The 22,513-nt window shown below is 38.2% G+C and overlaps 1 protein-coding gene across 5 annotated transcripts in view; it reads left to right on the forward strand.

Annotated features, from left to right (window-relative positions):
• The window catches only part of COL4A5 (collagen type IV alpha 5 chain), a 373,394-nt gene that overhangs the window by 117,209 nt on the left and 233,672 nt on the right, over nucleotides 1–22,513 (forward strand). For all 5 annotated transcript variants that reach the window (XM_074323261.1, XM_074323263.1, XM_074323262.1 and 2 more), the window contains one exon: nucleotides 242–331. In XM_074323261.1, the coding sequence (XP_074179362.1) occupies nucleotides 242–331 (90 nt within the window). The remainder of the gene's footprint in view (nucleotides 1–241; nucleotides 332–22,513) is intronic.

Raw genomic sequence — 22,513 nt, forward strand, 5'->3', positions numbered from 1 at the left:
TCTCTGATACCGTTTTTACTTTTATAGGAAAGCACAAGATTACATTACCATATATGATATTAATTCATAGTAGTTCGTGTTTTTTCATTCATATGTTACACGTTTCCCCATGTTAGTGGATACTGTGGATTTTGTATTATTTAGTTTTCTCTAGATTGTTCTTTGATCTTTTTGAATCTCAACGACGCCTGTGCTTGAAAATTCACAAATGACCTTTCCTTTCATTTTTGTTCAATTGCAGGGGGAGAGAGGATTTCCAGGTTTGGAAGGCCATCCAGGTTTACCTGGTTTTCCGGGTCCCGAAGGGCCTCCAGGGCCTTGGGGACAAAAGGTATGTGCCAAGTTGCCAACCAGTAATATCAGAGGAATTAAGCCATCTCAAATGTGGAAATGGGTGTCAAATCAACTAAAAAGTTACTGAATTATAGCCAGAAACTATTTAAATAAAACAATAAAATGGCCATGAGGCTACTTTATTGTTAGTTTAAAAACAAAACAGAATAATACTGCCACATTCAAGTGTTTTTGAAAGATGCCCTTAATTGTATGTGGTTATTGGGATTATTCACAAAAACTAAGTTCTGTCAGGAACTTAGCTGAGCTGGAGAGAGCTATACTGCCAGGTGTCAGAATAGCTGATTAAGACTGCCAAAATGAAAGTAACCATCAAGCTTTTAGTCACTTACTATGACAGCATAAGCAAAAAGTTAAACCAGAGAAAGTGCCAACTTCCCCACTGGTCATTTTTCCCCATGGAAGAGCACAAATGAGGGTCAGATGGATCAGCACAGACATGGGAAATTATTCCACTGCTGAGAGAGCTTGAAGCAAAAAGCTCCTGCTGTGTTTCTTTGTTGCTTTTTTGTTTGTTTGTTTATTTATTTGTATATGGACCTGAGGGTGGGATGAGAGAAAGGACAGGGGAAAGAGCTGGGATGGAAAACTACTGAGTCAGAGTGCAGAACAAGTGTCCTCAAGGATTCCCCATTTTTCCACCAAGGCTCCAGAGGCCTTTCAATGCAGATAGTTTTTTGTAAATAGTCAGGGGCCCAAGTTCTTGACTGCAGCTCCCTACAGAGACTGCCATGCATTGGCTGTGCACTAAGTTTCGTATAGAATGGGCCTTTGTAATCACCTATGGCTTGACCTGAAACATCACAGATAGGTGTGTTTTTCTAATTAAAGTTTATTGGGGTGACAATTGTTAGTAAAGTTACAGAGGTTTCAGGTGTACAATTCTGTAGTGCATCATCTATATAGCTTATTGTGTGTTCATCACCAGAGTCAGTTCTTCCATCATCATATATTTGATCCCTTTTACCCTCATCTACCACCCTTACCCTCTGGTAACCACTAAACTATTGTCTGTGTCTATGAGTTTTAGTTTCTTCATTTTTCGTCTTGTTCCTTTGTTGCTTTTACTGATATATGGGATGTAAAACTGAAAGCAACACAGATAGATTTTTAGCCAGGAAATAGACTCCTCAATTGTATCCTTTGATTTTTTTAGGACCTGAGTGAGAAACATAGACTACCCCATCATGAACATGAAAGGGTTGGACTTCAACGATTTATGTCAAAAATTTGATAATTATTCTGAGGCCACAGTAGATCATGGTCATGTTCAAAATTATTCCAAGTCTCCTTGGAGAATTGAGTGTAACCATGAGCCCCAACCATTGCAAAGCCAGGAATAGATGGCCTAGAAACCATCGATCTACTCTAGAAAGATTTTTACTTAAGTCTTGTGATGGACATTTCTACTTTGCCAGTTTTCAGTTATCTAGGTGCAACACAAAGTGCTGGCAATAACAAGACCCCTCCTTGATTTGCCAGTAGGAAGTTGAAGGCTATAGTCGGGCCAAGGAATTAAGGCTAGTCTGTTGGGCTTCCAATGCTGACAAGGACAGGTTGCAAACTATGTTTTCTAATTGAACGACCCTGACAGTGGAAAAAGTTGCTTAGAACATATTCATGAGCAGATGATAATGTCAAAGAACAAATCCTGAGTAACCAGAGTCTACTTGGTTCTGGAATTCTCCTTTTATTCTATTTAGTGTGTTATGCTCAATGGGAGGGTCTGGTTTGAATATTTGGAAGTCTTTCATCAATTCCCCATATGCATATGTTATATTGGTAGGAATGTGGAAGGCCTGGATTTTAAAAAATAAACAATACCCCAAGGGGGGACACACACAGTGCTGGGAGTGTAAAAGTCATTCATTGCCATGGGAGTTAATCAACCAGCAATCGCTCCTGGTGGGCAGAGCTTTGAGTGCAATTGGAAAAATTTGAATGAGGTGAGGCAAATATAGGAGAGTAGAGAAGGCCACCACTATTGAGGTCAAAATAGCCCCAATGGCAGATCCCATATCCCTTCCGCCAGATACTTCACTTAATCCCATCTCAGACAGGAGCAAGTTAACATCTGAGGAAACTACATAACTTGTTTATGTAGTGTCAGAGTCCAACTGTGGCAATAGATCATATCCAGTGTAATAAGAGTGGGATATCTGAGATACTAAAAAGTTCCATGTTTAGTGAAGTGTTCTTTTCTTGTATTTAGTAGCAGAGCAGCAGACATTTATCTGTAGGGCTGGGGGGTAGTGACATACAAGGTCTGACAATTAAGTTTGTGAACTCATCTTAGAAAAAGGGCTACATTCCTCATTGCTGAATATCACTACAGTCACATTGGAAGTGCTCCCATTGGGAAGCTGTGGACCGACGCCAGCACCTAGTCCACCCTTCAAAGCAGTTTTGGAACTCTTTTTCTAGAATGGCCATCAGAGCTGTTGCATTACCCTTGATGTCCTGAATGTCATCAAAATGTCTTCCTTTCACTATTTCCTTTATCTTCTGGTAAAGAAACAAGTCATTGGGGGCCACATCAGGTGAGTAGGGAAGTTGTTCCAATACAGTTATATGTTTCTTTTTGTTTTTGTTTTTTAATTTAAAGTTTAATGGGGTTGCAATTGTTAGTAAAGTTACATCGGTTTCAGGTGTACAATTCTGTATTACATCATCTATATATCACATTGTGTGTTTACCACCTAGAGTCAGTTCTCTTTCCATCACCATATATTTGATCCCCTTTACCCTCTTCTATCATCCCCCTTCCCCCTGCTTACCCTCTGGTAACCACTAAACTGTTGTCTGTGTCTATGAATTTTTGTTACTTCATTTGTTTGTCTTGTTCTTTTGTGGTGTTTAGTTTTATGTACCACACATCAGTGAAATCATATGGTTCTTGACTTTTTCTGTCTAACATATTTCACGTACCATTATGATCTCAAGATCCAATTTATTGTTTCAGGTCTTATGCTTAAGTCTTTGATCCATTTTGAATTAATTTTGGTACATGGTGACAGATAGCAGTCCAGTTTCATTCTTTTGCACGTGGCTATCCAATCCTGCTAGCACTATTCACTGAAGAGGCTGTCTTTTCTCCATTGTATGTTTTTGGCTTCTTTGTCAAAAATTATCTGTCCATGTTTATGTGGGTTTATTTCTGTGTTCTCAGTTCTACTCCATTGGTCTACGTGTCTGTTTTTCTGCCAATACCACACTGTTTTGGTTATTGTTGCCCTGTAGTACAAACTAAAGTCAGGGAGTGTGATACCTCCAGTATTGTTCTTTCTTCTTATGACTGCTTTGGCTATTCGGGGTCTTTTGTGGTTCTATACAAATCTGATGATTTTGTTCTATTTCTTTAAAAAATGCCTTTGGGATTTTGATGGGGATTGCATTAAATCTGTATATTGCTTTGGATAATACAGCCATTTTAACTACGTTGATTTTTCCAATCCATGAGCAGAGAATGTCTTTCCATTGCTTTATGTCTTCTTCAGTTTCTTTTTAAAATGTCTTACAGTTTTCAGCATACAGGTCTTTCACATCCTTGGTTAAGTTTATTCCTAGGCATTTTGTTCTCTTTGTTGCAATTGCAAAAGGAATTGTTTCTTTTTATTTATTTTTCTAAGATTTCATGTTAGTGTATAGGAATACAATCGACTTTTGTATGTTGATTTTGTAGCCAGCAACTTTGCTGTATTCATTTATTATTTCTAATAGCTTTTTGGAGGAGTCTTTAGGGTTTTCTATATATCGTATCACGTCATCTGCAAAAAGTGACAATTTAACTTCTTCATTCCCAATTTGCATGCCTTTTATTTCTTTCTTTTGCCTGATTACTCTGGCGAGGACTTCCCACACTATGTTGAAAAGCAGAGGTCATAGGGGACAGCCCTGTCGTGTTCCTGAACGTAGAGCAAAGGGCTTCAGTTTTTCACCATTGGTTATGAGATTAGCTGAGAGTTTGTCATATATGGCCTTTATTATGTTAAGGTTTTTTTTTTTTTTCAATTTTTTCTTTTTTTTTCTTTTTTTTTAATTAAATTTATTGAGGTGACAATTGTTAGTAAAATTACATAGATTTCAGGTGTACAATTGCAGTGTGGAGGTTCCTCAAAAAATTATGAATAGAATTGCCTTATGACCCAGCAATCCCTCTCCTGGGTATCTACCCAAAAAATCTGAAAACATTTAGAGATAAAGACACTTGTGCTCCAATGTTAAGGTATTTTCATTCTATACCTATTAAGGGTTTTAATCATAAATGGATGTTGTATTTTATCAAACACTTTTTCTGCATCTATTGATATAATCATATGATTTTTGTCCTTTGTTTTGTTTATGTGATGTATCACATTGACGAATTTGCCCATGTTGAACCATCCTTGTTCTCCTGGGATGAACCCCAGTTGTTCATGATGAATAATCTTTCTAATGTATAGTTGCGTTTGATTTGCTAGAATTTTGTTTAGGATTTTTGCATCTGTATTCATCAGAGATATTGCTCTGTAGTTTTCTTTTTTGGGTTATCCTTACCATGTGATGGTATTAGGGTAATGTTGGCCTCCTCAAATGAGTTAGGGAATATTGTCTCTTCTCCAATTTTTTGCAAGAGTTTGAGTAGGACAGTTATTAGATCTTCTTTGAATGTTTGGTAGAATTCACTAGTGAAGCCATCTGGTCCCAGATTTCTGCTTTTGGGAAGGTTTTGGATGACTGATTCAGTTTCCTCAATGGTGATTGGCCCATGTAGATTTTCCAGTTTTTCGTGATTCAGCCTAGGAAAGCTATATGTTTCTAAGAACTTGGACCTTTGTTCTATGTTATTGAATTTGGTGGCATATAGTCCTTTATAGTATTCTTGGATGATCCTTTGTATTTCTGTGGCATCCATGATAACATCCCCTTTTTCATTTCTGATTTTGTTTATTAGTGTCTTTTCTCTTTTTATCTTTGTGAGTCTAGTCAAGGGTTTGTCAATTTTATTAAACTTTTCAAAAAGGAACTCTTGGTAGCACTAATTTTTTTCTATTATTTTGTTCTCAATTTCATTTAGTTCTAGTCTGATTTTTATTACTTCCTTCTGCTGACTTTAGGTTTCATTTGTTCTTCTTTTTCTAGTTCTTTAAGGTGTAATGTGAGGTTATTTATTTGGGATTTTTCTTGTTTATTGAGATAGGCCAGTAATGATATAAATTTCTCTCTTAAAACGGCTTTTGCTGCCTCCCAAAAATTTTGGTAGGATGTATTTTCTTTGTCATTTGCTTCTCTGTATCTTTTGATCTCTCCTCTTATTTCTTCTTTGACCCAGTCTTTCTTTGAAAGTATGTTGTTTAATCTCCACATATTTGTGGTTTTTCCTGCTTTTTGTAGTTGATACCCAATTTTAAAGCCTTGTGATCAGAGAATATGCTTGATATGATTTCAATCTTTTTAGGTTTGCTGCGGCTCCTTTTATGTCCCAATATATGGTCTATCCTTGAGAATGTTCCACGTACACCAGAAAAAAGTATGTAGTCTGTTCCACGTACACTAGAAAATGATGTATATGGATTATATATTTTTTTTTTTATTTGGACGATCTATCCATAGCTGTCAATGATGTATTTAGGTCTCCAACTATAATTGTGTTTTGCTTAATTTCTCCTTTTAGTTCTGTTAGTACATAGTTGCTTGGTATATTTCGGTGCTCCCTGATTGGGGGCATAAATATTGATGACTGTTATGTCTTCTTGTTGTACATTCCCCTGCACCTTTATGAAATGTCCATCTTTGTCTCTTGTTATCTTTTTCACCTTGAAGTCTGTTTCATCTGATATCATTATGGCTACACCTGATTTTCTCTGGGTACCATTTGCTTGGAGTGTCAGTTTCCACCCTTTCACTTTGAATCTATATTTGTCCTTGTAGCTGAGATGTGTCTCTTGGAGGCAGCATATGTCTGGGTTTAGTTTTGTGTGGTTTTTTTTTGTTTGTTTTTGTTTTTGTTTTTTTATCCAAACACTACTCTGTGCCTTTTTATTTGTGGATTCAGTCTACTTACATTTAAGGTGATTATTGTTATATGAGGATTTCCTTTCATTTTATCCTTGTTTTTCCGGTAGGACTGTGTCTCCATTGTTTCTTTGCCTTTTTATTGCTGTTTATTAGTTCAGTATGGTGGTATTTTTATGATTTTTCCCTCTGTTTCTTCTTTTATTATGTTACACATTTCAAATCTGGAATTTTTTTTGAGTGGTTCCTGTTAAATTTGTGTAAAGGAAAGTTTCACATTTAGAGTATTCCATTTTCTGGAGTATACTTCCTTTTTCCATTCCCTTATGCTGGTTCAGACCTTTACTCTCTCCCCTTTTAAGTTTTTGTTGTCACAAATTATCCCTATTTATGCTTGTTGAATAGCCTCCTTCAGTATTTCTTGTAGTGCAGGTCGTGTGTTAGAAAAATCTCTCAGCTTCTCTGTGTCCGGAAAGGTCTTTATTCCTCCTTCATATGTAAAGAATATCTCTAATGCAAAGATTATTCTCAGATCATAATTCTCTCTTGCAATAGTTAGAATGTTGACTCCATCTCTCCTGGCTTGTAGAGTTTCTGCTGAAAAATCTGATGATAATCTAACGGGCTTTCCTTTGTGGGTTACCATCTTCTTTTCCCTGGCTGCCTTGAGGATTTTTCTTTGTCATTCATTTTTGACAGCTTCAATACAATGTGTCTTGGAGAAGGCTTGTTGGAATTGAGGTGTTAGGTGTTCTATTTTCTTCTTGGATTCGAGAATCCAGTTGTTTGCAGAAGTTTGGGTAGTTCTTGTTGAGTATTTATTTGCATATAATCTGTTCCCTTCTCTTTTTCTTCTCCTTCTGGTATGCCCATTATTCTTATATTGTTCTTTCAGATGGAATCAGAAAATTCTTGTAGAGTTCTTTCATTTCTTTTAAGTCACAAGACTCTCTCTTCTTTAATCTATGTCATTTACAGATGACACTATTCTTTGATGTCACTATTCTTTCCTCCCTCTTGTCAGCTCTATTTCCTAAGCTGGGTATTTCTTTCTTCATTTCTTTTACTGAGTTCTTAATCTCCACAAATTCATTTTGGTTACTTCTTAAAATTTCAGTCTCTTTGGTAAAATGTTCATTTTGTTCTTTGATTGTGCTTCTGAGTTCATTAACCTGCCTGTCTGTGTTTTCATGCATCTCATTGAGTTATTTAAGAACTGCAATCTTGAATTCTCTGTCATTTCAGTCACATAGTTCCATGTCTTCGAGTGCATTTTCTGGAGACTTTTCGTTTTCTTTCTGAGCTGCCTTGTTACCTTGGTTATTCATGGCAATTAATGAATTATTATTTCTCTTCCTAGGCATCTACAGGAGTGGGTTCTGCAACAGGTTGGTAGGAAGAGGTCTTTCCTTTGCTTTCCAGTAGGTGTTGGTACTATGTTTTATTTTCTCTCCGAATGCAGCCTTTAATTCTCTCTCACACTATAGTGTTATGTTTTCTCTGCACTGTTATGGCTTCTAACACAATGGGGGGATTCCCTGGAAGGTGGGATTCTCTTATTTAAGCAGTCTGCCTTGGACTCAGGGCACTACCTTTGTGAGGGGATGTGGAAAGCTTTTGAAGTTCCGAAACTATCCTTGCACCAGATTGAGGGTCTGTGTGTTTCAGCAGTTCTGTTTACCTCGCAGGGATAGCCTAGGTAGGTGGGGACAGGGGTGGATGGTGTTGTGAGAGGTGGCCCAGAGCAATGGTGGCAACCACCAGCATAGCCAGCCCTGCACCCAAGGCTTCCTCACCTTCGCTGGAACTAGTTGGGCTGTGAATCCATTGTTGTGGGCTTCAGTTTCCACAGCTGTAAATATTCTGTTCTTTTCATCTGACACTGCTATAGTTCCGTTTCTAGCATTGGGAGGGTAGAGGTGGGGCGAACTCTGGGAGGGTGGGGAAGGGGTGGCTAGGCTCAGTGGCTAAGTCTTCTATCTTCTGCTTGGCAGTGAGGTTCCCTCTCCTGCGACTGTGGTAGCTGTGGAATGCAGGTACTCGGAGCTCGGAGATCTAGTTTGCTCCTGCACCCACGCCACCGGCGTCTCTGCACTTCCTACTACCCTCCCCCCCTCCGATCACCCAATTTGCCACCTTTAGGTTATTTCAGTTGCATGTCGCTCCTCCACTGTAGTCATGGCCAGTACTCACAACCAATCAGCCAAAGGGTCTGTCCCTCCAGTTGATATGCAGACAGCAACCAAGGCTCAACTACAAGAGGAGAGCACACACAACCCACACGGGGGACACACTTGGATCACCTGGCTTAGATGTCAAGGGAGACTGTGCCACTGGGTCCCAAAGCACACCTGCTACATGAGGCCACTCTGCTAACACCGGGAGACATAGCAGCCTTACCTAATACACAGAAACAAACACAGGGAGGCAGCCAAAATGGGGAGAAAAAGAAACATGTCCCAAACGAAAGACCAGAGCAAAGCTCCATAAAAAGAGCTAAACAAAATGGAGACAAGCAATCTACCAGACGCACAGTTCCAAACATTGGTTATAAGGATATTCAGTGATCTTGGTGAGGACTTCAACAAAGGAATAGGAAACATAAACTTGGCGACAGAAAACATAAAAAAGAACCAGTCAGAAATAAAGACTAAAATAGATTATTACATCATAAAAGTGGCGATGTGAGGTGAGCCTCTTGAAATCTCCCCTGGAATTTACAACAAATTGAGCAGCTATAATTCCACAAAGGACTCCCTGCGCAGCAGACAGGCAAGACTAAGAGACACGCAAATGAAATCATCTAAAGATGAGCAAATTGGGCAAGCAGGGAGGAGAGGAGGGGTAAGTACAGAGAAACGGGCTGTGGTGCCAGCTGCAGATTGAAGACGGAGCTCAGAGATCAGAGCTCCCTGCATCCCAGAGCTATCACAGGAGAGGGAAGAACTAGGACTGCTAGTGCTCTGCTTATGGCCCTCAGTCCTGCCTGAGGGATCAGCATATTATACAGCTGAACTCAGTGTTAACAGCAGAGACCTCGGAACAAAAACTGAGGGAAGAAGGGTGAAAACGGAGGTTTAAGTCCTCACAGCCAAGCAGAAGATGGAGGTCTTAGGCACAGAGTCTAGCCGACCCCTCCTCACCCTCCCAGAGCTCACCCCATCTCCACCCACCCAGTGCTAGAGGTGGAAGAGTAGCAGTATCCGATCGAGAGAACAGAATATTTACAATTCTGAGAACTGTGGCCCGCAGCCATGGACTTGCCGCCCAACTGGTTCTGGCAAAGGTGAGGGAGCCTTTGGTGTAGGACTGGCTATGCTGCTGGTTGCCACCATTGTTCTGGGCCAGCTCTCACAACCCACCTGCCCCTGTCCCCACCTATCTGGGCAGATCCATGCCAGAGTGAACAGAGCCACTAAAACACACAGGCTCTGAAACTGCTGCACGAAGAGCTTTGGAATATAAGAAGCTCTCCAAATCCTCCCACGGAGGAGGTGCCCTGTGATCCAGATGACGTGTTCACAGAGGAGATGCCTGCCTTCCGGGGAATTCCCCATTGTGTGAGAAGCCAGAACAGTGCAGACGAAATATAGCACTACAGCGTGGGAGAGAACAAAAGGCTGCAGTTGCAAAGAAAATAAAACACTCTACCAACACTTACTGGAAAACAAAAGAAGTAATTCTTCCTACAAACCTGTTGCAAAAACCAATCCTGTAGATGCCCAAGAAGAGAAATAATAATTCATGAATTACCATGAATAACCAAGGTAACAAGGCAGCTCAGAAAGAAAACGAAAAGTCTCCAGAAAATGAACTTGAAGACATGGAAATATGTGACTGAAATGACAGAGAATTCAAGATTGCAGTTCTTAAATAACTCAATGAGATGCAAGAAAACACAGAAAGGCAGGTTAATGAACTCAGAAGCACAATCAAAGAACAAAATGAACATTTTACCAAAGAGAGTAACTTTTTAAAAAAGAACCAAATAAAATTTCTCGAGAGCAAGAACTCAATAAAAGAAATGAGGAATGAAATAGCCAGCTTAGGCAATAGAGTTGATCATATGGAGGAAAGAATCAGTGACATCAAAGATAGAAATCTGGAATTGACACAGATGGAAGAAGACAGAGACTTGAGAGTTTACAGAAATGAAGAACTCTACAAGAACTTTCTGACTCCATCAGAAAGAGCAATATAAGAATAATGGGCATACCAGAAGAAGAAGAAAGGGAGAAGGAAACAGAGAGCATATTCAAACAAATAGTCGTCAAGAACTTCCCAAACTTGTGGAAAGAACTGGATCCTCGAATACAAGAAGCAAATAGAACCCCTAATTACCTCAACCCCAACGGGCCGTCTACAAGGTACATTGTATTGAAGCTGTCAAAATATAATGGTAAAGAAAGAATCCTCAAGGCAGCCAGGTAAAAGAAGATTGTAACCTACAAAGGAAAGCCCATTAGATTATCGTCAGATTTTTCAGCAGACACTGTACAGGTCAGGAGGGAGTTGACGCAAATATTCAAACAATTGAAAGAGAGAAATCATGAGCCAAGAATAATATATCCAGCAAATATGTCCTTTGGGTACGAAGGAGGAGTAAAGACCTTTCCAGACATAGAGAAGCTGAGGAAATTTTCTAACACATGACTTGCACTGCAAGAAATACTACCTGAAACAACAAAAAAGCAAAATAATACAAAATGATAAATAGTGTTTCACACAGACAGAAACAGTAAATCGCAGCCTGTACTCCAAATAGGATACTATACACTTATGCATAACATACAGGGTAAAGAAGGAAAGGAAAAAAAAAACGATAAAGAGAACTTAATGCAGCACAGAAAGCAACTCACAGCATTAATAGGGATGATTTGCAACAACAAACACATGAAAGACGAGAACGCAAATGTCTGAACCGGCCCAAGGGAATGGGGATAATAAGTATGCTGAAGAAAATGGAATACTCTAAATATCAAACTTTCTTTTACATAAACTTAATGGTAAGCACTCAAAAAAAAAAAAAAATACAACGAAAAAAACATCCAGAACTGAAAATATAACACAAAGAAAGAAGGAATAGAGGGAAAAATCATAGAATACCAACACACTGAAATAATACACAGCAACAAAAAGGCAAAGAAACAATGGAAACCAAGGATAGAATAATAGGAAATCCTCATATATCAATAATCACCCTAAATGTAAATTGATTGAAGTCACCCATAAAAGGGCACAGAGTAGCAGATTGGATAAAAAAACTAAACCCAAGCATATACTGTATCCAAGATACACATCTCAGCTACAAGGACAAATGTAGACTCAAAGGGAAGCGGTGGAAATTCACGTTCCAAGCAAATGGTATTCAGAGAAATGCAGCTGTAGCCATACTGATATCAGATGAAACAGACTTCAGGATAAAAAAGGTAACAAAAGTCAAATGTGGACATTTCATAATGGTAAAGGGGACTATACAACAAGAAGACATAACAGTCACCAATATTTATGCCCCCAATCAGGGAGCACTGAAATACACCAAGCAACTAGTTGCAGAAGTAAAGGGAGAAATTACCCAAAACACAATTATAGTAGGGGACGTACATACAACATTGACAGCTATGGATAGATCATTCAAATGCAAAATAAATAAAGAAATAGCAGCCCTAAATGACACATTAGATGAAATGGACATAATTGATATTTATAGTGTACTTCATCCTAGAAATCAGACTATACATTCTTTTCTAGTGTACATGGAACATTGACAAGGATAAATTATATATTGGGACATAAATGCAGCCTCTGCAAATTTAAGAAGACTGAAATCATACCCGGCATATTCTCTGATCACAAGACTTTGAAATTGAGTATCAACCACAAAAAAAAGCAGGAAAAACCACAAACGTGGAGATTAAACAACATACTTTTAAAGACAGATGGTGTGAAAGATGAAATAAGATGAGAGATCAAAAGAGACATAGAAACAAATGACAATGAAAATACATCCTACCAAAAATTTTGGGATTCACCAAAAGCAGTTTTAAGAGGGAAATTTATATAATCACAGGCGTATCTCAATAAACAAGAATAACACCAGATAAACAGCCTCACATTACACCTAAAGAGATAGAAAAAAGAACAAATGAAACCCAAAGTCAGCAGAAGGAAGGAAATGATAAAAATCAGACCAGAACTAAATGAAATAGATAACAAAAAGACTACAAAAATTAATGTGACAAAGAGCGGGTTCTTTGAAAACATTAATAACATTGACAAACCCTTGACTAGACTCACTAAGATAAAAAGAGAAATGACACAAAATCATAAATGAAAGAGAGGAAGTTATCACGGTTGCCACAGAAATACAAAGGATCATCCAAACACTATGAAGACTCTATGCCACCAAATTCAATAAGAAATGGACAAGTTGTTAGAAGCATAAAGCCTTCCTAAGCTGAATCACGAAGAATGAGAAAAAAAAAAAAAGAAAAAAAAAGGAAAATCTAAATAACTAATCATCAGTCATCTGAATCCTTTCCAAAAGCAAAAGTCGGGGACATTCAAAGATTAGGATCTAATACCTGTTCTACTCAAACTCTTCCCAAAAATTGAAGAAGAAACAAGACTCTCTAATTTTAGGGGCCAACATTACCCAGGTACCATCACCTGGTAAGTATAACACACAAAAAGAAAATTATAGACCAATATTTCTAATGAATACAGATGCAAAAATTGTAAACAAAATTCTAGCAAATTGAATGCAACAATTCATTAAAAGATTATACATCAAGACCACGTGGGGTTCATCCCAGGTGCACAAGGATGGTTCAACATATGCAAATCCATCATCACGTAAACAAAATAAAGGAGAATAATCATATGATTATATCAATAGATGAGGAAAATGTGTCTGTCAAGATACAACATCCATGTATAAGTAAAGCACTTGATAAAATGGGGATAAAAGGGAAATACCGTAACAAAGAAAGTCCATATATCACAAACCCTCATCAAATATATTTAACAGTGAAAAAAATGAAGCCCTTTGCTCTACGTTCAGGAACACGACAGGGCTGTCCCCTATCACCTCTGCTTTTCAACATAGTATTGGAATTCCTAACCAGAGCAATCGGGCAAGAGAAAGAAATAAAAGGCATCCAGATTCGGAGTGAAGATGTTCAGTTGTTACTTTTTGCAGTTGATATGATGCTATATATAGAAAACCCAAAGGACTCCATCAAAAAGTTACTAGAAACAATAAACAAATACAGTAATGTTTCCAGCTACAAAAGTCAACGTGTAAAAGTCCATTGCATTCCTACATACTAACAATGAAATCTCAGAAAAAGAAATTAAAAAACAAAAAGAAAAAACAATTCCTTTTGCAATGGCAAGAAAAAGAATAAAATACCTAGAAATAAACTTAACAATGATGTGAAGGACCGATGTACTGAAAACTATGAGAGATTTTTAAAAGAAATTAAGACACAAACAAATGGAAAGACATTCCATGTTCATTCACTGGAAGAATCAACATAGTTAAAATGGCCGTATTACCCAAAGCAACATGCAAATTTAATGCAATGCCCATCAAAATTCCAATGGCATTTTTTAAAAAAGAAATAGAACAAAAAATCATCAGATTTGTATGGAATCACAGAAAATCCCGAATAGCCTAAGCAATCCTGAGGGAAAAGAACAATGCTTGAGGTATCACACTCCCTGATTTCAGCTCGTACTACAGGCCAACAATAATTAAGTTAGTATGGTATTGGTGGAGAAACAGACACTCAGACCAATGGATTAGAATTGAAAACCTAGAAATAAACCCACATAAATATGGACAGATAATTTTTGACAAAGGAGTGAAAAATGTGCATTGAAGAAAAACAGTCTCTTCGATAAATGGTGCTGGGAGAATTGGATTGCCACGTGGAGAAGAATGAAACTAGACCACTATTTGTCACCGTGTACCAAAATTAACTCAAAATGGATCAAAGACCTAAACATAATACCTGAAACAATAAACTGCATAGAAGAAAACATAGGTACTAAACTTGTGGACCTTGGTTTCAAAGAGCATTTTATGAATTTGACTCCAAAGGCAAGGGAAGTACAAGATAAAGTAAATGAATGGGACTATATCAAACTAAAAAGCTTCTGCACAGCAAAATAAACCATCGACAAGATAAAGAGGCGTTCAACCGAATATGAGAAAATATTTGCAAACAACGTCTCTTATAAGGGGCTAATATCCAAAATATATGAGGAACTCATACAACTCAACAACAAAAAAACCAAACAGTCCTATTAAAAAATGGGCAGAGGACCTGAAGAGACTTTTCTCCAAAGAGGACATACAAATGGCCAATAGAAATACGAAAAAATGTTCAACATCATTAATCATCAGAGAAATGTAAACAAAAACAAAATGAGATATCACCTCACATCAGTTAGAATGGTTATCATTAAGACAAATAACAAGTGTTGGAGAGGCTGTGGAGAAAAAGGAACCCTCATACACTGTTAGTGGGAATGCAGATTGGTTCAGCCGCTATGGATGGCAATATGGAGGTTCCCCAAAAAGTTAACAATAGAATTACCGTATGACCCAGCAATCCTTCTCCTGGGTATTTACCCACAAAATCTGAAAACATTTATCTGTAAAGATGCATGTGCTGCAATGTTCATTTCAGCTTTATTTATGTGGGCCAAGACTCGGAAACAACCAAAGTGTTCTTCAGCAAAGGAATGGATAAAGAAGCTGTGATATATATACACAATGGAGTAGTATTCTGCCATGAGCAAAGATGAAATAGTACCATTTGCGACAACATGGATGGATCTTGAGATTATTATGCTGAGCGAAATAAGTCAGACAGAAAATGTCGAGAACCCCATGATTTCACTGATATGTGGTATTTAAAACTGAAGACAATAAAAGAACACGACAAAGAAATGAAGAAACAAATACTCATAGACACAGACAATAGTTTAGTGGCTACGGAAGGGTAAGTGGGGAGTGATTTAGTAGATGAGGGTAAAAGGGATTAAATATATGGTGATGGAAAGAAACAAAAATTTTGAAAAAGAGGAAAATAGCAGAAAGGAATAATCCATTAGAGGGAAATTAATAATAAAATAGCAGAAATGAATTATGCCTTCGAGGGAATCAACAGTAGATTAGATGAAGCAGAGGATTCATTTGTGATGTAGAAGTTACAGTAGTAGGAAACACCCAATTAGCACAGCGAAAAGAAAAAAGAATCCAAAAAATCAGGATAGTTTAAGGGGCCTTTGTGCAACATCAAGTGTACCAACATTCACACCATAGGGGTATCAGAAGGGGATCAGAGAGCAAGGAATTGAAAACCCAGTTGAAGAAATAACGGTGGAAAATGCCCCTAACCTGGCAAAGGAAATAGACAAATGCAAACCGAGGAATTGCAGAGAGTCCCATACAAAATGAATCAAACAGGCCCACAGCAAGACACATCATAATTAAAATGCCAAAGGTTAAAGACAAAGAATGTATCTTAAAAGCAGCAAGAGAAAAGAAGTTAGTTACTTCCAAGGGAGCTCCCAGACGACTGTCATCTTCTGATTTCTGAACACAGTTTTTCAGACCAGAAGTTATTGGCCTGAAATGTTCAAAGTGATGAAAAGCAATGACTTACAACCAAGGTCACTCTACCCAGCAAAGCTATCATTTAGAATTGAAGACAGACACTTTTTTATGTTGAATCCTATTATCCAAGAACATGTTGACTTTCCATTTGTTCAAGTCTTCTTTTTCAACCTCACAAGTTTTTTAAAAAGTTTCTTCTTATGAGTCTTGTACATTTCTTAAGCTCATTCCTAAATATTTTGTATTTTTTGCTATTGTAAATTGCATATTTTCTACCATTATGTTTTCTGACTGGTAGTTATTGGTATATAAGAAAGCTGTTGATTCCCTCATGTATTAATTTTTATACAGTTACCGATTATAGTAGTTTTACATTTAATTGTCTTGGATTTTCTGTGTGTATAATCATATTATTTGTAAATAGTGGTAGTTTTGCCTCATCCTTTCCAATTTTTATACCTCTAATTTATTTCTTATCTAACCATGTTGGTTAGTACAGCCAGTACAACCTTAAAGCATCCTTGTCTTATTTCTGCCTTTAATGTGAAGACACAAAAAGATTCATTTAGCAGATGATCTTCTAGTTATTTAAAAATAGAATTAGATTTACTTTACTCTTTTTAAAGATGCATCTGTTTTGGAAAGAGTAGAATATTAACCCTTTTTAAAAGCAGGGTAGGGTAGGCAGAATATTGCTCACCCCTAAATATACCCACCACCTAATCCCCAGAAACTGTGAATGTGAGGTTACATAGGCAAGTGAAATTAAGATTGCAGGTAGAATTAAAGTTGCCAATCAGCTGGTCTTAAACTAAGAATATTCTATGTCATCTGTGGGGGCCCAATGTAATCAAGGGTCTTTCAAATGTGAAGATATAGACAGAAGAGTCAGTTTCAGAGTGATCAATATTAGACTCAGTCAGCCATTGCTGGCTTTGAAATTTGAAGAGGGTCGTGAGCTGAGGAATTCTGGTGATTCCAGAAGCTGGACAAAGAGGAAATGGATTCTCTCCCTAAAACCTTCAGAGAGTAACAGCTCTGCCACTGAAACCCCTGTCATACTTTTGAATTCCAGAACTGTAAGATTGTGTTCTTTTAAACCACAGTTTTGTGGTAATTTGCGACAACAGCATAGGAAACTAATACACAGGTGACCGTTTCTCAAAATGAAACTTTTTGTAGATGCCCTCCATAAAACGGCCATCTTATTGAAGGAGGGCTGTGACATACGCATTGAGGAACCTCTGATGGAACCTCCAGGGCTGTGAGTTGAGTAGTTTGGAAACCACTTGTATAAAGTAGTATGTTCCAGTTTAATAAAGCTATCTAAAGCCTCAGGCAGTGGCTTGCTAGCTATATATTCCACTGAAATTCCTGCCTTTTAAAACAGAATATGGTTTTATTTCATCTTTAAAAGAAACTAAGTAATGAAAATTTAGGCAAGACTTTCTATTCCTAGTAAAGTGATTGTAACTAGAAATGGGTAAATTAACACTTGTGGGAAGTCTCTTTTGCATGGAATCTACAGCAGAAGCTAGAGAGGAATGTCTATAGTTCTTCCTTGTTCATTCTTAAGCTTTGCCAGCAGAAAGTGCTCTATAAAACAAAGCAGAAGGCCGGGAAATGTTTGCTGGTGGGTGGTAACCCAAGACCTGCACTTTAGCGGAGACCAGTGGTGGCAGGCTTGAGATGGGTGGCTGGCCATAGTGTTCTCAGGGTATTTTTGTGGGGTGGTCACAGGCCCAGCACCAGTGTGGAAGCTGAGACTATATTGACTTTGTAGAAACCACTGACCACACTCCTTAGTTCCCTGGAACTCCGCCCCATCCACTTAGAGCTGCATTGCCAGGGCCGCTCTGGGCGCCCAAGTGGCCATCCCTATCCCTCAAACTGCAGAGGTCTTTTACAGAAGCAAAAAACCCACAACAGCCCTGGGAGATTTTGGTAATGGACAATGATCCTAAAATTGCACTGCAGCCACTTGGGGGCAGCTCTCGGGGATTTGCGAGCCTAATGCAGTGGCTGGCTACAGTGCTCTGGGGGCACTGTGCAAGGTGGTCACAGGCTGAGCACTGGCATAAGAACTGAATCTTCGTTAACTTTGTAAAAACCACAGTTCATGTCTTGTGATTCTCTTGAACTCCAACCCACCGAGCTATTGCTGCATCACCAAGGGTGCTCTCAACACCAAGTCAGCCACCCTGGGACACACACCCAATGATTCTCTTTCAATGGCTGGGCCTTACAGACAGCTGGCAGGGGGCAATAGGGCTCAGTGGACCCTGGGCCTTTTGCTAAGCTGCCTCAGGCTCACTATTAGTGGCAGCCAGCCTCAATTCACAGCAAGGGACCCACACATGCCTCCAGGTCTAGCACAAGTAGCAGCCAACCACATATACCTTTGAGGATTCTATGAGGGAGCCACAGGCCAATAACAGGCAAGGTTGAAATTTTCCTGCACAAAGCCCCTGCCCAAGAGGGGCAGAAACAACACACCCAGAGGCCAGCTTCAGACCACACCAGAGCACTGTCTGGTTAGCCCGACAAGTGGCATACACAAAGGGGGATCTCAACAGGCGCTAGAGCCCACAGGGGCGAAGCCTCTTCCAAAGGGTCAGACCCCACATAGTAGCTCATACACTGTGGGCATAGCCAAACCTTGCATTTAGTTCTCCTGGGAGTAAATCCCTCCAACGGACACAACAATCAAGGCTCGACTACAACAGGAGAACACGTACAACAGACAAGGGACACTCCTGGAACACATGCACAGGAGATAAGGGAGACTGCACAATTGGACTACACGGACACATACTACATAAGGACACCCAGAAAACACTCAGAGACATAGGAGGTCTACCAAATACATAGAAACAAACACAGAGTGGCAGCCAGAATGAGGAAACAAAACAACATGTCCCAAATAAAAGAACAGAAGAAACCTCCAGAAATAGAACTAAATGAAATGGAGGCAATGAACCTACCAGAGACAGAGTTTAAAACTCTGATTATAAGAACACATAAGGAACTTAGTAAAAATTTCAACAAAGAGATAGCAAGCATAAAGAAGGACATAGAAACCATAAAAAGAACCAGTCAGAAATAAAGTGTACAGTAACTGAAATGAAGACTACACTAGAAGGAATCAATAGTGGACTAGATGAAGCAGAGGATGGAATCATCGATTTAGAAGACAAGGTAGTAGAATACACCTAATCAAAACAACAATAACAACAAAAAGCAATGAAGATAGTATGAGGTACCTGTGGGAAAACATCAAGCACAACAACATTCACTGCATAGGACTACCAGAAGGAGAAGAGAGGGAGCAAGGGGTTGAGAAACTATTTGAAGAAACAATGACTGAAAACTTCCTAAACCTGGTGAAGGAAGTAAACATACAAGTCCAGGGAGTGCAGGGAGTCCCAAACAAGATGAACCCCAAGAGGCCCACACCAAGACACATCATAATTAAAGGCCAGAAGTTAAAGACAAAGACAAAATCTAAAAGCAGCAAGAGAAACACAGCTAGTTACTTCCAAGGTAGCTCCCATAAGACCTGTCAGCTGATTTCTTTCTACAGAAACTTTGCAGGAGAGAAAGGAGTGGCAGGAAATATTCAAAGTGATGGAAAACCAAGGCCTACAAACAAGACTACTCTGCCCAGCAAGGCTAGCATTCAAAACTGAAGGAGAGATAAAGAGTTTACCAGATAAGAAAAGGCTAAAGGAATTCATTACCACCAAGCCAGTATTACAGGAAATGTTAAAAGGACTTCTTTAAGCAGAAGAAAGGAGAAAACAACAACAAAAACTAATGGAAGATCATAAATATGAATAATAAAATGGCAATAACTCTGTACCTATCAGTACTCACTTTAAATGTAAATGGATTAAGTGCTCCATTCAAAAGACATAGGGTAACTGAGGGGATAAGAAAACAAGAGGCATGCATATGCTTTTTACAAGAGACCCACCTCAGACCTAAAGGCATAGGAGATCTACCAGAACAGACTGAAAGTAAAGGGATGGAAAAAGATGTTTCACACAAAGGGAAAGAAATGAGAAAAAAGCTGGGGTAGTAATACTTATATCAGATAAAACAGACTTTGAAACAAGACTATAATAAAAGACAAAGAAGGACATTACATCATAACAAAGGGATCAGTCCAACAAGAGGACATAATATCTACGCACCCAAGTAAATATCCATGCACCCAACATAGGAGCACCTAAATATATAAAACAAATATTGACAGACATAATGACAGAGATCAACAGTAACACAATCATAGTAGGGGACTTTAACACCTCACTGACACCAATGGACAGATCATCCAGACAGCAAATCAACACAGAAACAGCGGGCTCAAATGACACACTGGACCAGATGGATTTAATTGATAGTTTTAGAGCATTTCACCCAGAAGCAGCAGACTATACATTCTTTTCAAGTGCACGTGGAACGTTTCCCAAGATAGACAACATATTAGGCCACAAAACAAGTCTCAATACAATTAAGAAGACTGATATCATATCAAGTGTCTTCTTTGACCACAGTGGTATGAAACTAGAAATGAATTACGAGGAAAAAATAACCTGACAACACACAAACACATGGAGACTGAATAACATCCTACTAAATAATAAGTGAGTCATTAATGAGATCAAGGAAGAAATCAAAAGATACCTTGAGACAAATGAAAATGAAAGCACAGTGATCCAAAATCTATGGGACACAGCAAAAACAGTCCTAAGAGGGAAATTCATAGCAATGCAGGCCTCCATAGAGAAACAAGAAATATCTCAAATCAACAGTCTATCTTTAATACCTAAGGGAACTGGAAAAAGTAGAGCAAAGTGAGTAAAAAGAAGGAAGGAAGAAAAATAAGAGGGGAAATAAATGAAACAGACAAAAAAAAATCAATGAAACCAAGAACTGGTTTGTAGAACAGAGAAACAAAATTGACAAACCTTTATCAAGACTTATTAAGAAAAGGACCAAAATAAATGAAATCAGAAATGAAAGAGGAAGAGTGACAAGCGACAGAGGAGAAATACAAAAAAAATTAAGAAAATCCTACAAACAACTATAGCAAACAACTATACACCAACAAATGTGGAAGAAATCAATAAATTCCTAGAAGCATGCAATATTCCATGGCTAAATCAAGAAGAAACAGAAAATCTGAACAGATGGATTACTACCAAAGATATCAAATTAGTAATCAACAAGCTCACAACAAACAAAAGTACTGGACCAGATAGCTTCACAGGTGAATTTTAACAACTAGTCAACAAGAATTAACATCTATTCTCCTCAAACTATTCCACAAAATCCAAGAGGAGGGAAGGATCCCAAGCTCATTTTATGAGATCGCCATTACCCTGCTCCAAAAACCATACAAAGATATTTCAAAAAAAGAAAACTATAGGCTGATATCCCTAATGAACATAGATGCAAAAATCCTCAACAAAATATTAGCAAACCAAATTCAGCAATACATTAAAAAGATCATGCATCACGCTGAGGTGGGATTCATTCCTGGTATGCAAGGTTGGTTCAATATCCACAAATCAATTAACATGATACAGCACATAAATAAAATGAAAAATAAAAATCATATGTTCATGTCAATAGATGCAGAAAAAGCATTTGACAAAATCCAGCATCCATTTATGATAAAAACTCTGAGCAAAGTGGGAATAGAGGGAACATATGTCAACATAATAAAGGCCATATATGACAAACCCACAGCTGGCATCATACTTAATAGGGAAAAGCTAAAAGTGTTCCCCTTAACATCAGGAACAAGACAAGGATGCGAACTGTCACCACTATTATTTAACACAGTACTAGAAGTTCTAGCCACAGCAGTCAGACAAGAAAAAATAAAATAAAATACATCCCAATAGGAAAGGAGGAAGTAAAATTCTAAAATTCTCATTATTTGCTGATGACATGATACTATACATAGAGAACTCCAAAGATTCCACCAAAAAACTATTAGAACTGATAAATGAATTTAGTAAATGACCCAGCATTTCCACTCCTGGGTATTTATCCAAAGAAATTCGAAACACTGATTTGCAGAAATATATGCACCCCTGTGTTTACTGCAGTGCTGTTCACAATAGCCAAGATATGGAAACAACCAAAATGCCCATCAATAGACAATTGGATAAAGAAATTGTGGTACATTTACACAGTGGAGTATTACTCTGCCACAAAAAAAGAATAAAATCTTACCATTTGCAACAACATGGATGGACTTAGAGGATATTATGCTAAGTAAAATATGTCAGACTGAGAAAGACAAATACCGTATGATCTTAGTTAAATGTGGAATCTAAAGAAGAGAATGAAGGATCAAACAAAACAGAAATAGACCCATAGATACAGAGAACAAAACTGATGGTTGTTAGATGAGAGGTGCTTGGGGTATAGGGAAGAAGGTGACGGGATTAGGAAGTACAAGTTGGTTGTCATAAAATAGTCACAGAGATGTGAAATACAGTATAGGGAATATAGTCA

This window comes from Rhinolophus sinicus, chromosome X (genome assembly GCF_036562045.2).
Source record: "Rhinolophus sinicus isolate RSC01 chromosome X, ASM3656204v1, whole genome shotgun sequence".
NCBI lineage: Eukaryota > Metazoa > Chordata > Mammalia > Chiroptera > Rhinolophidae > Rhinolophus > Rhinolophus sinicus.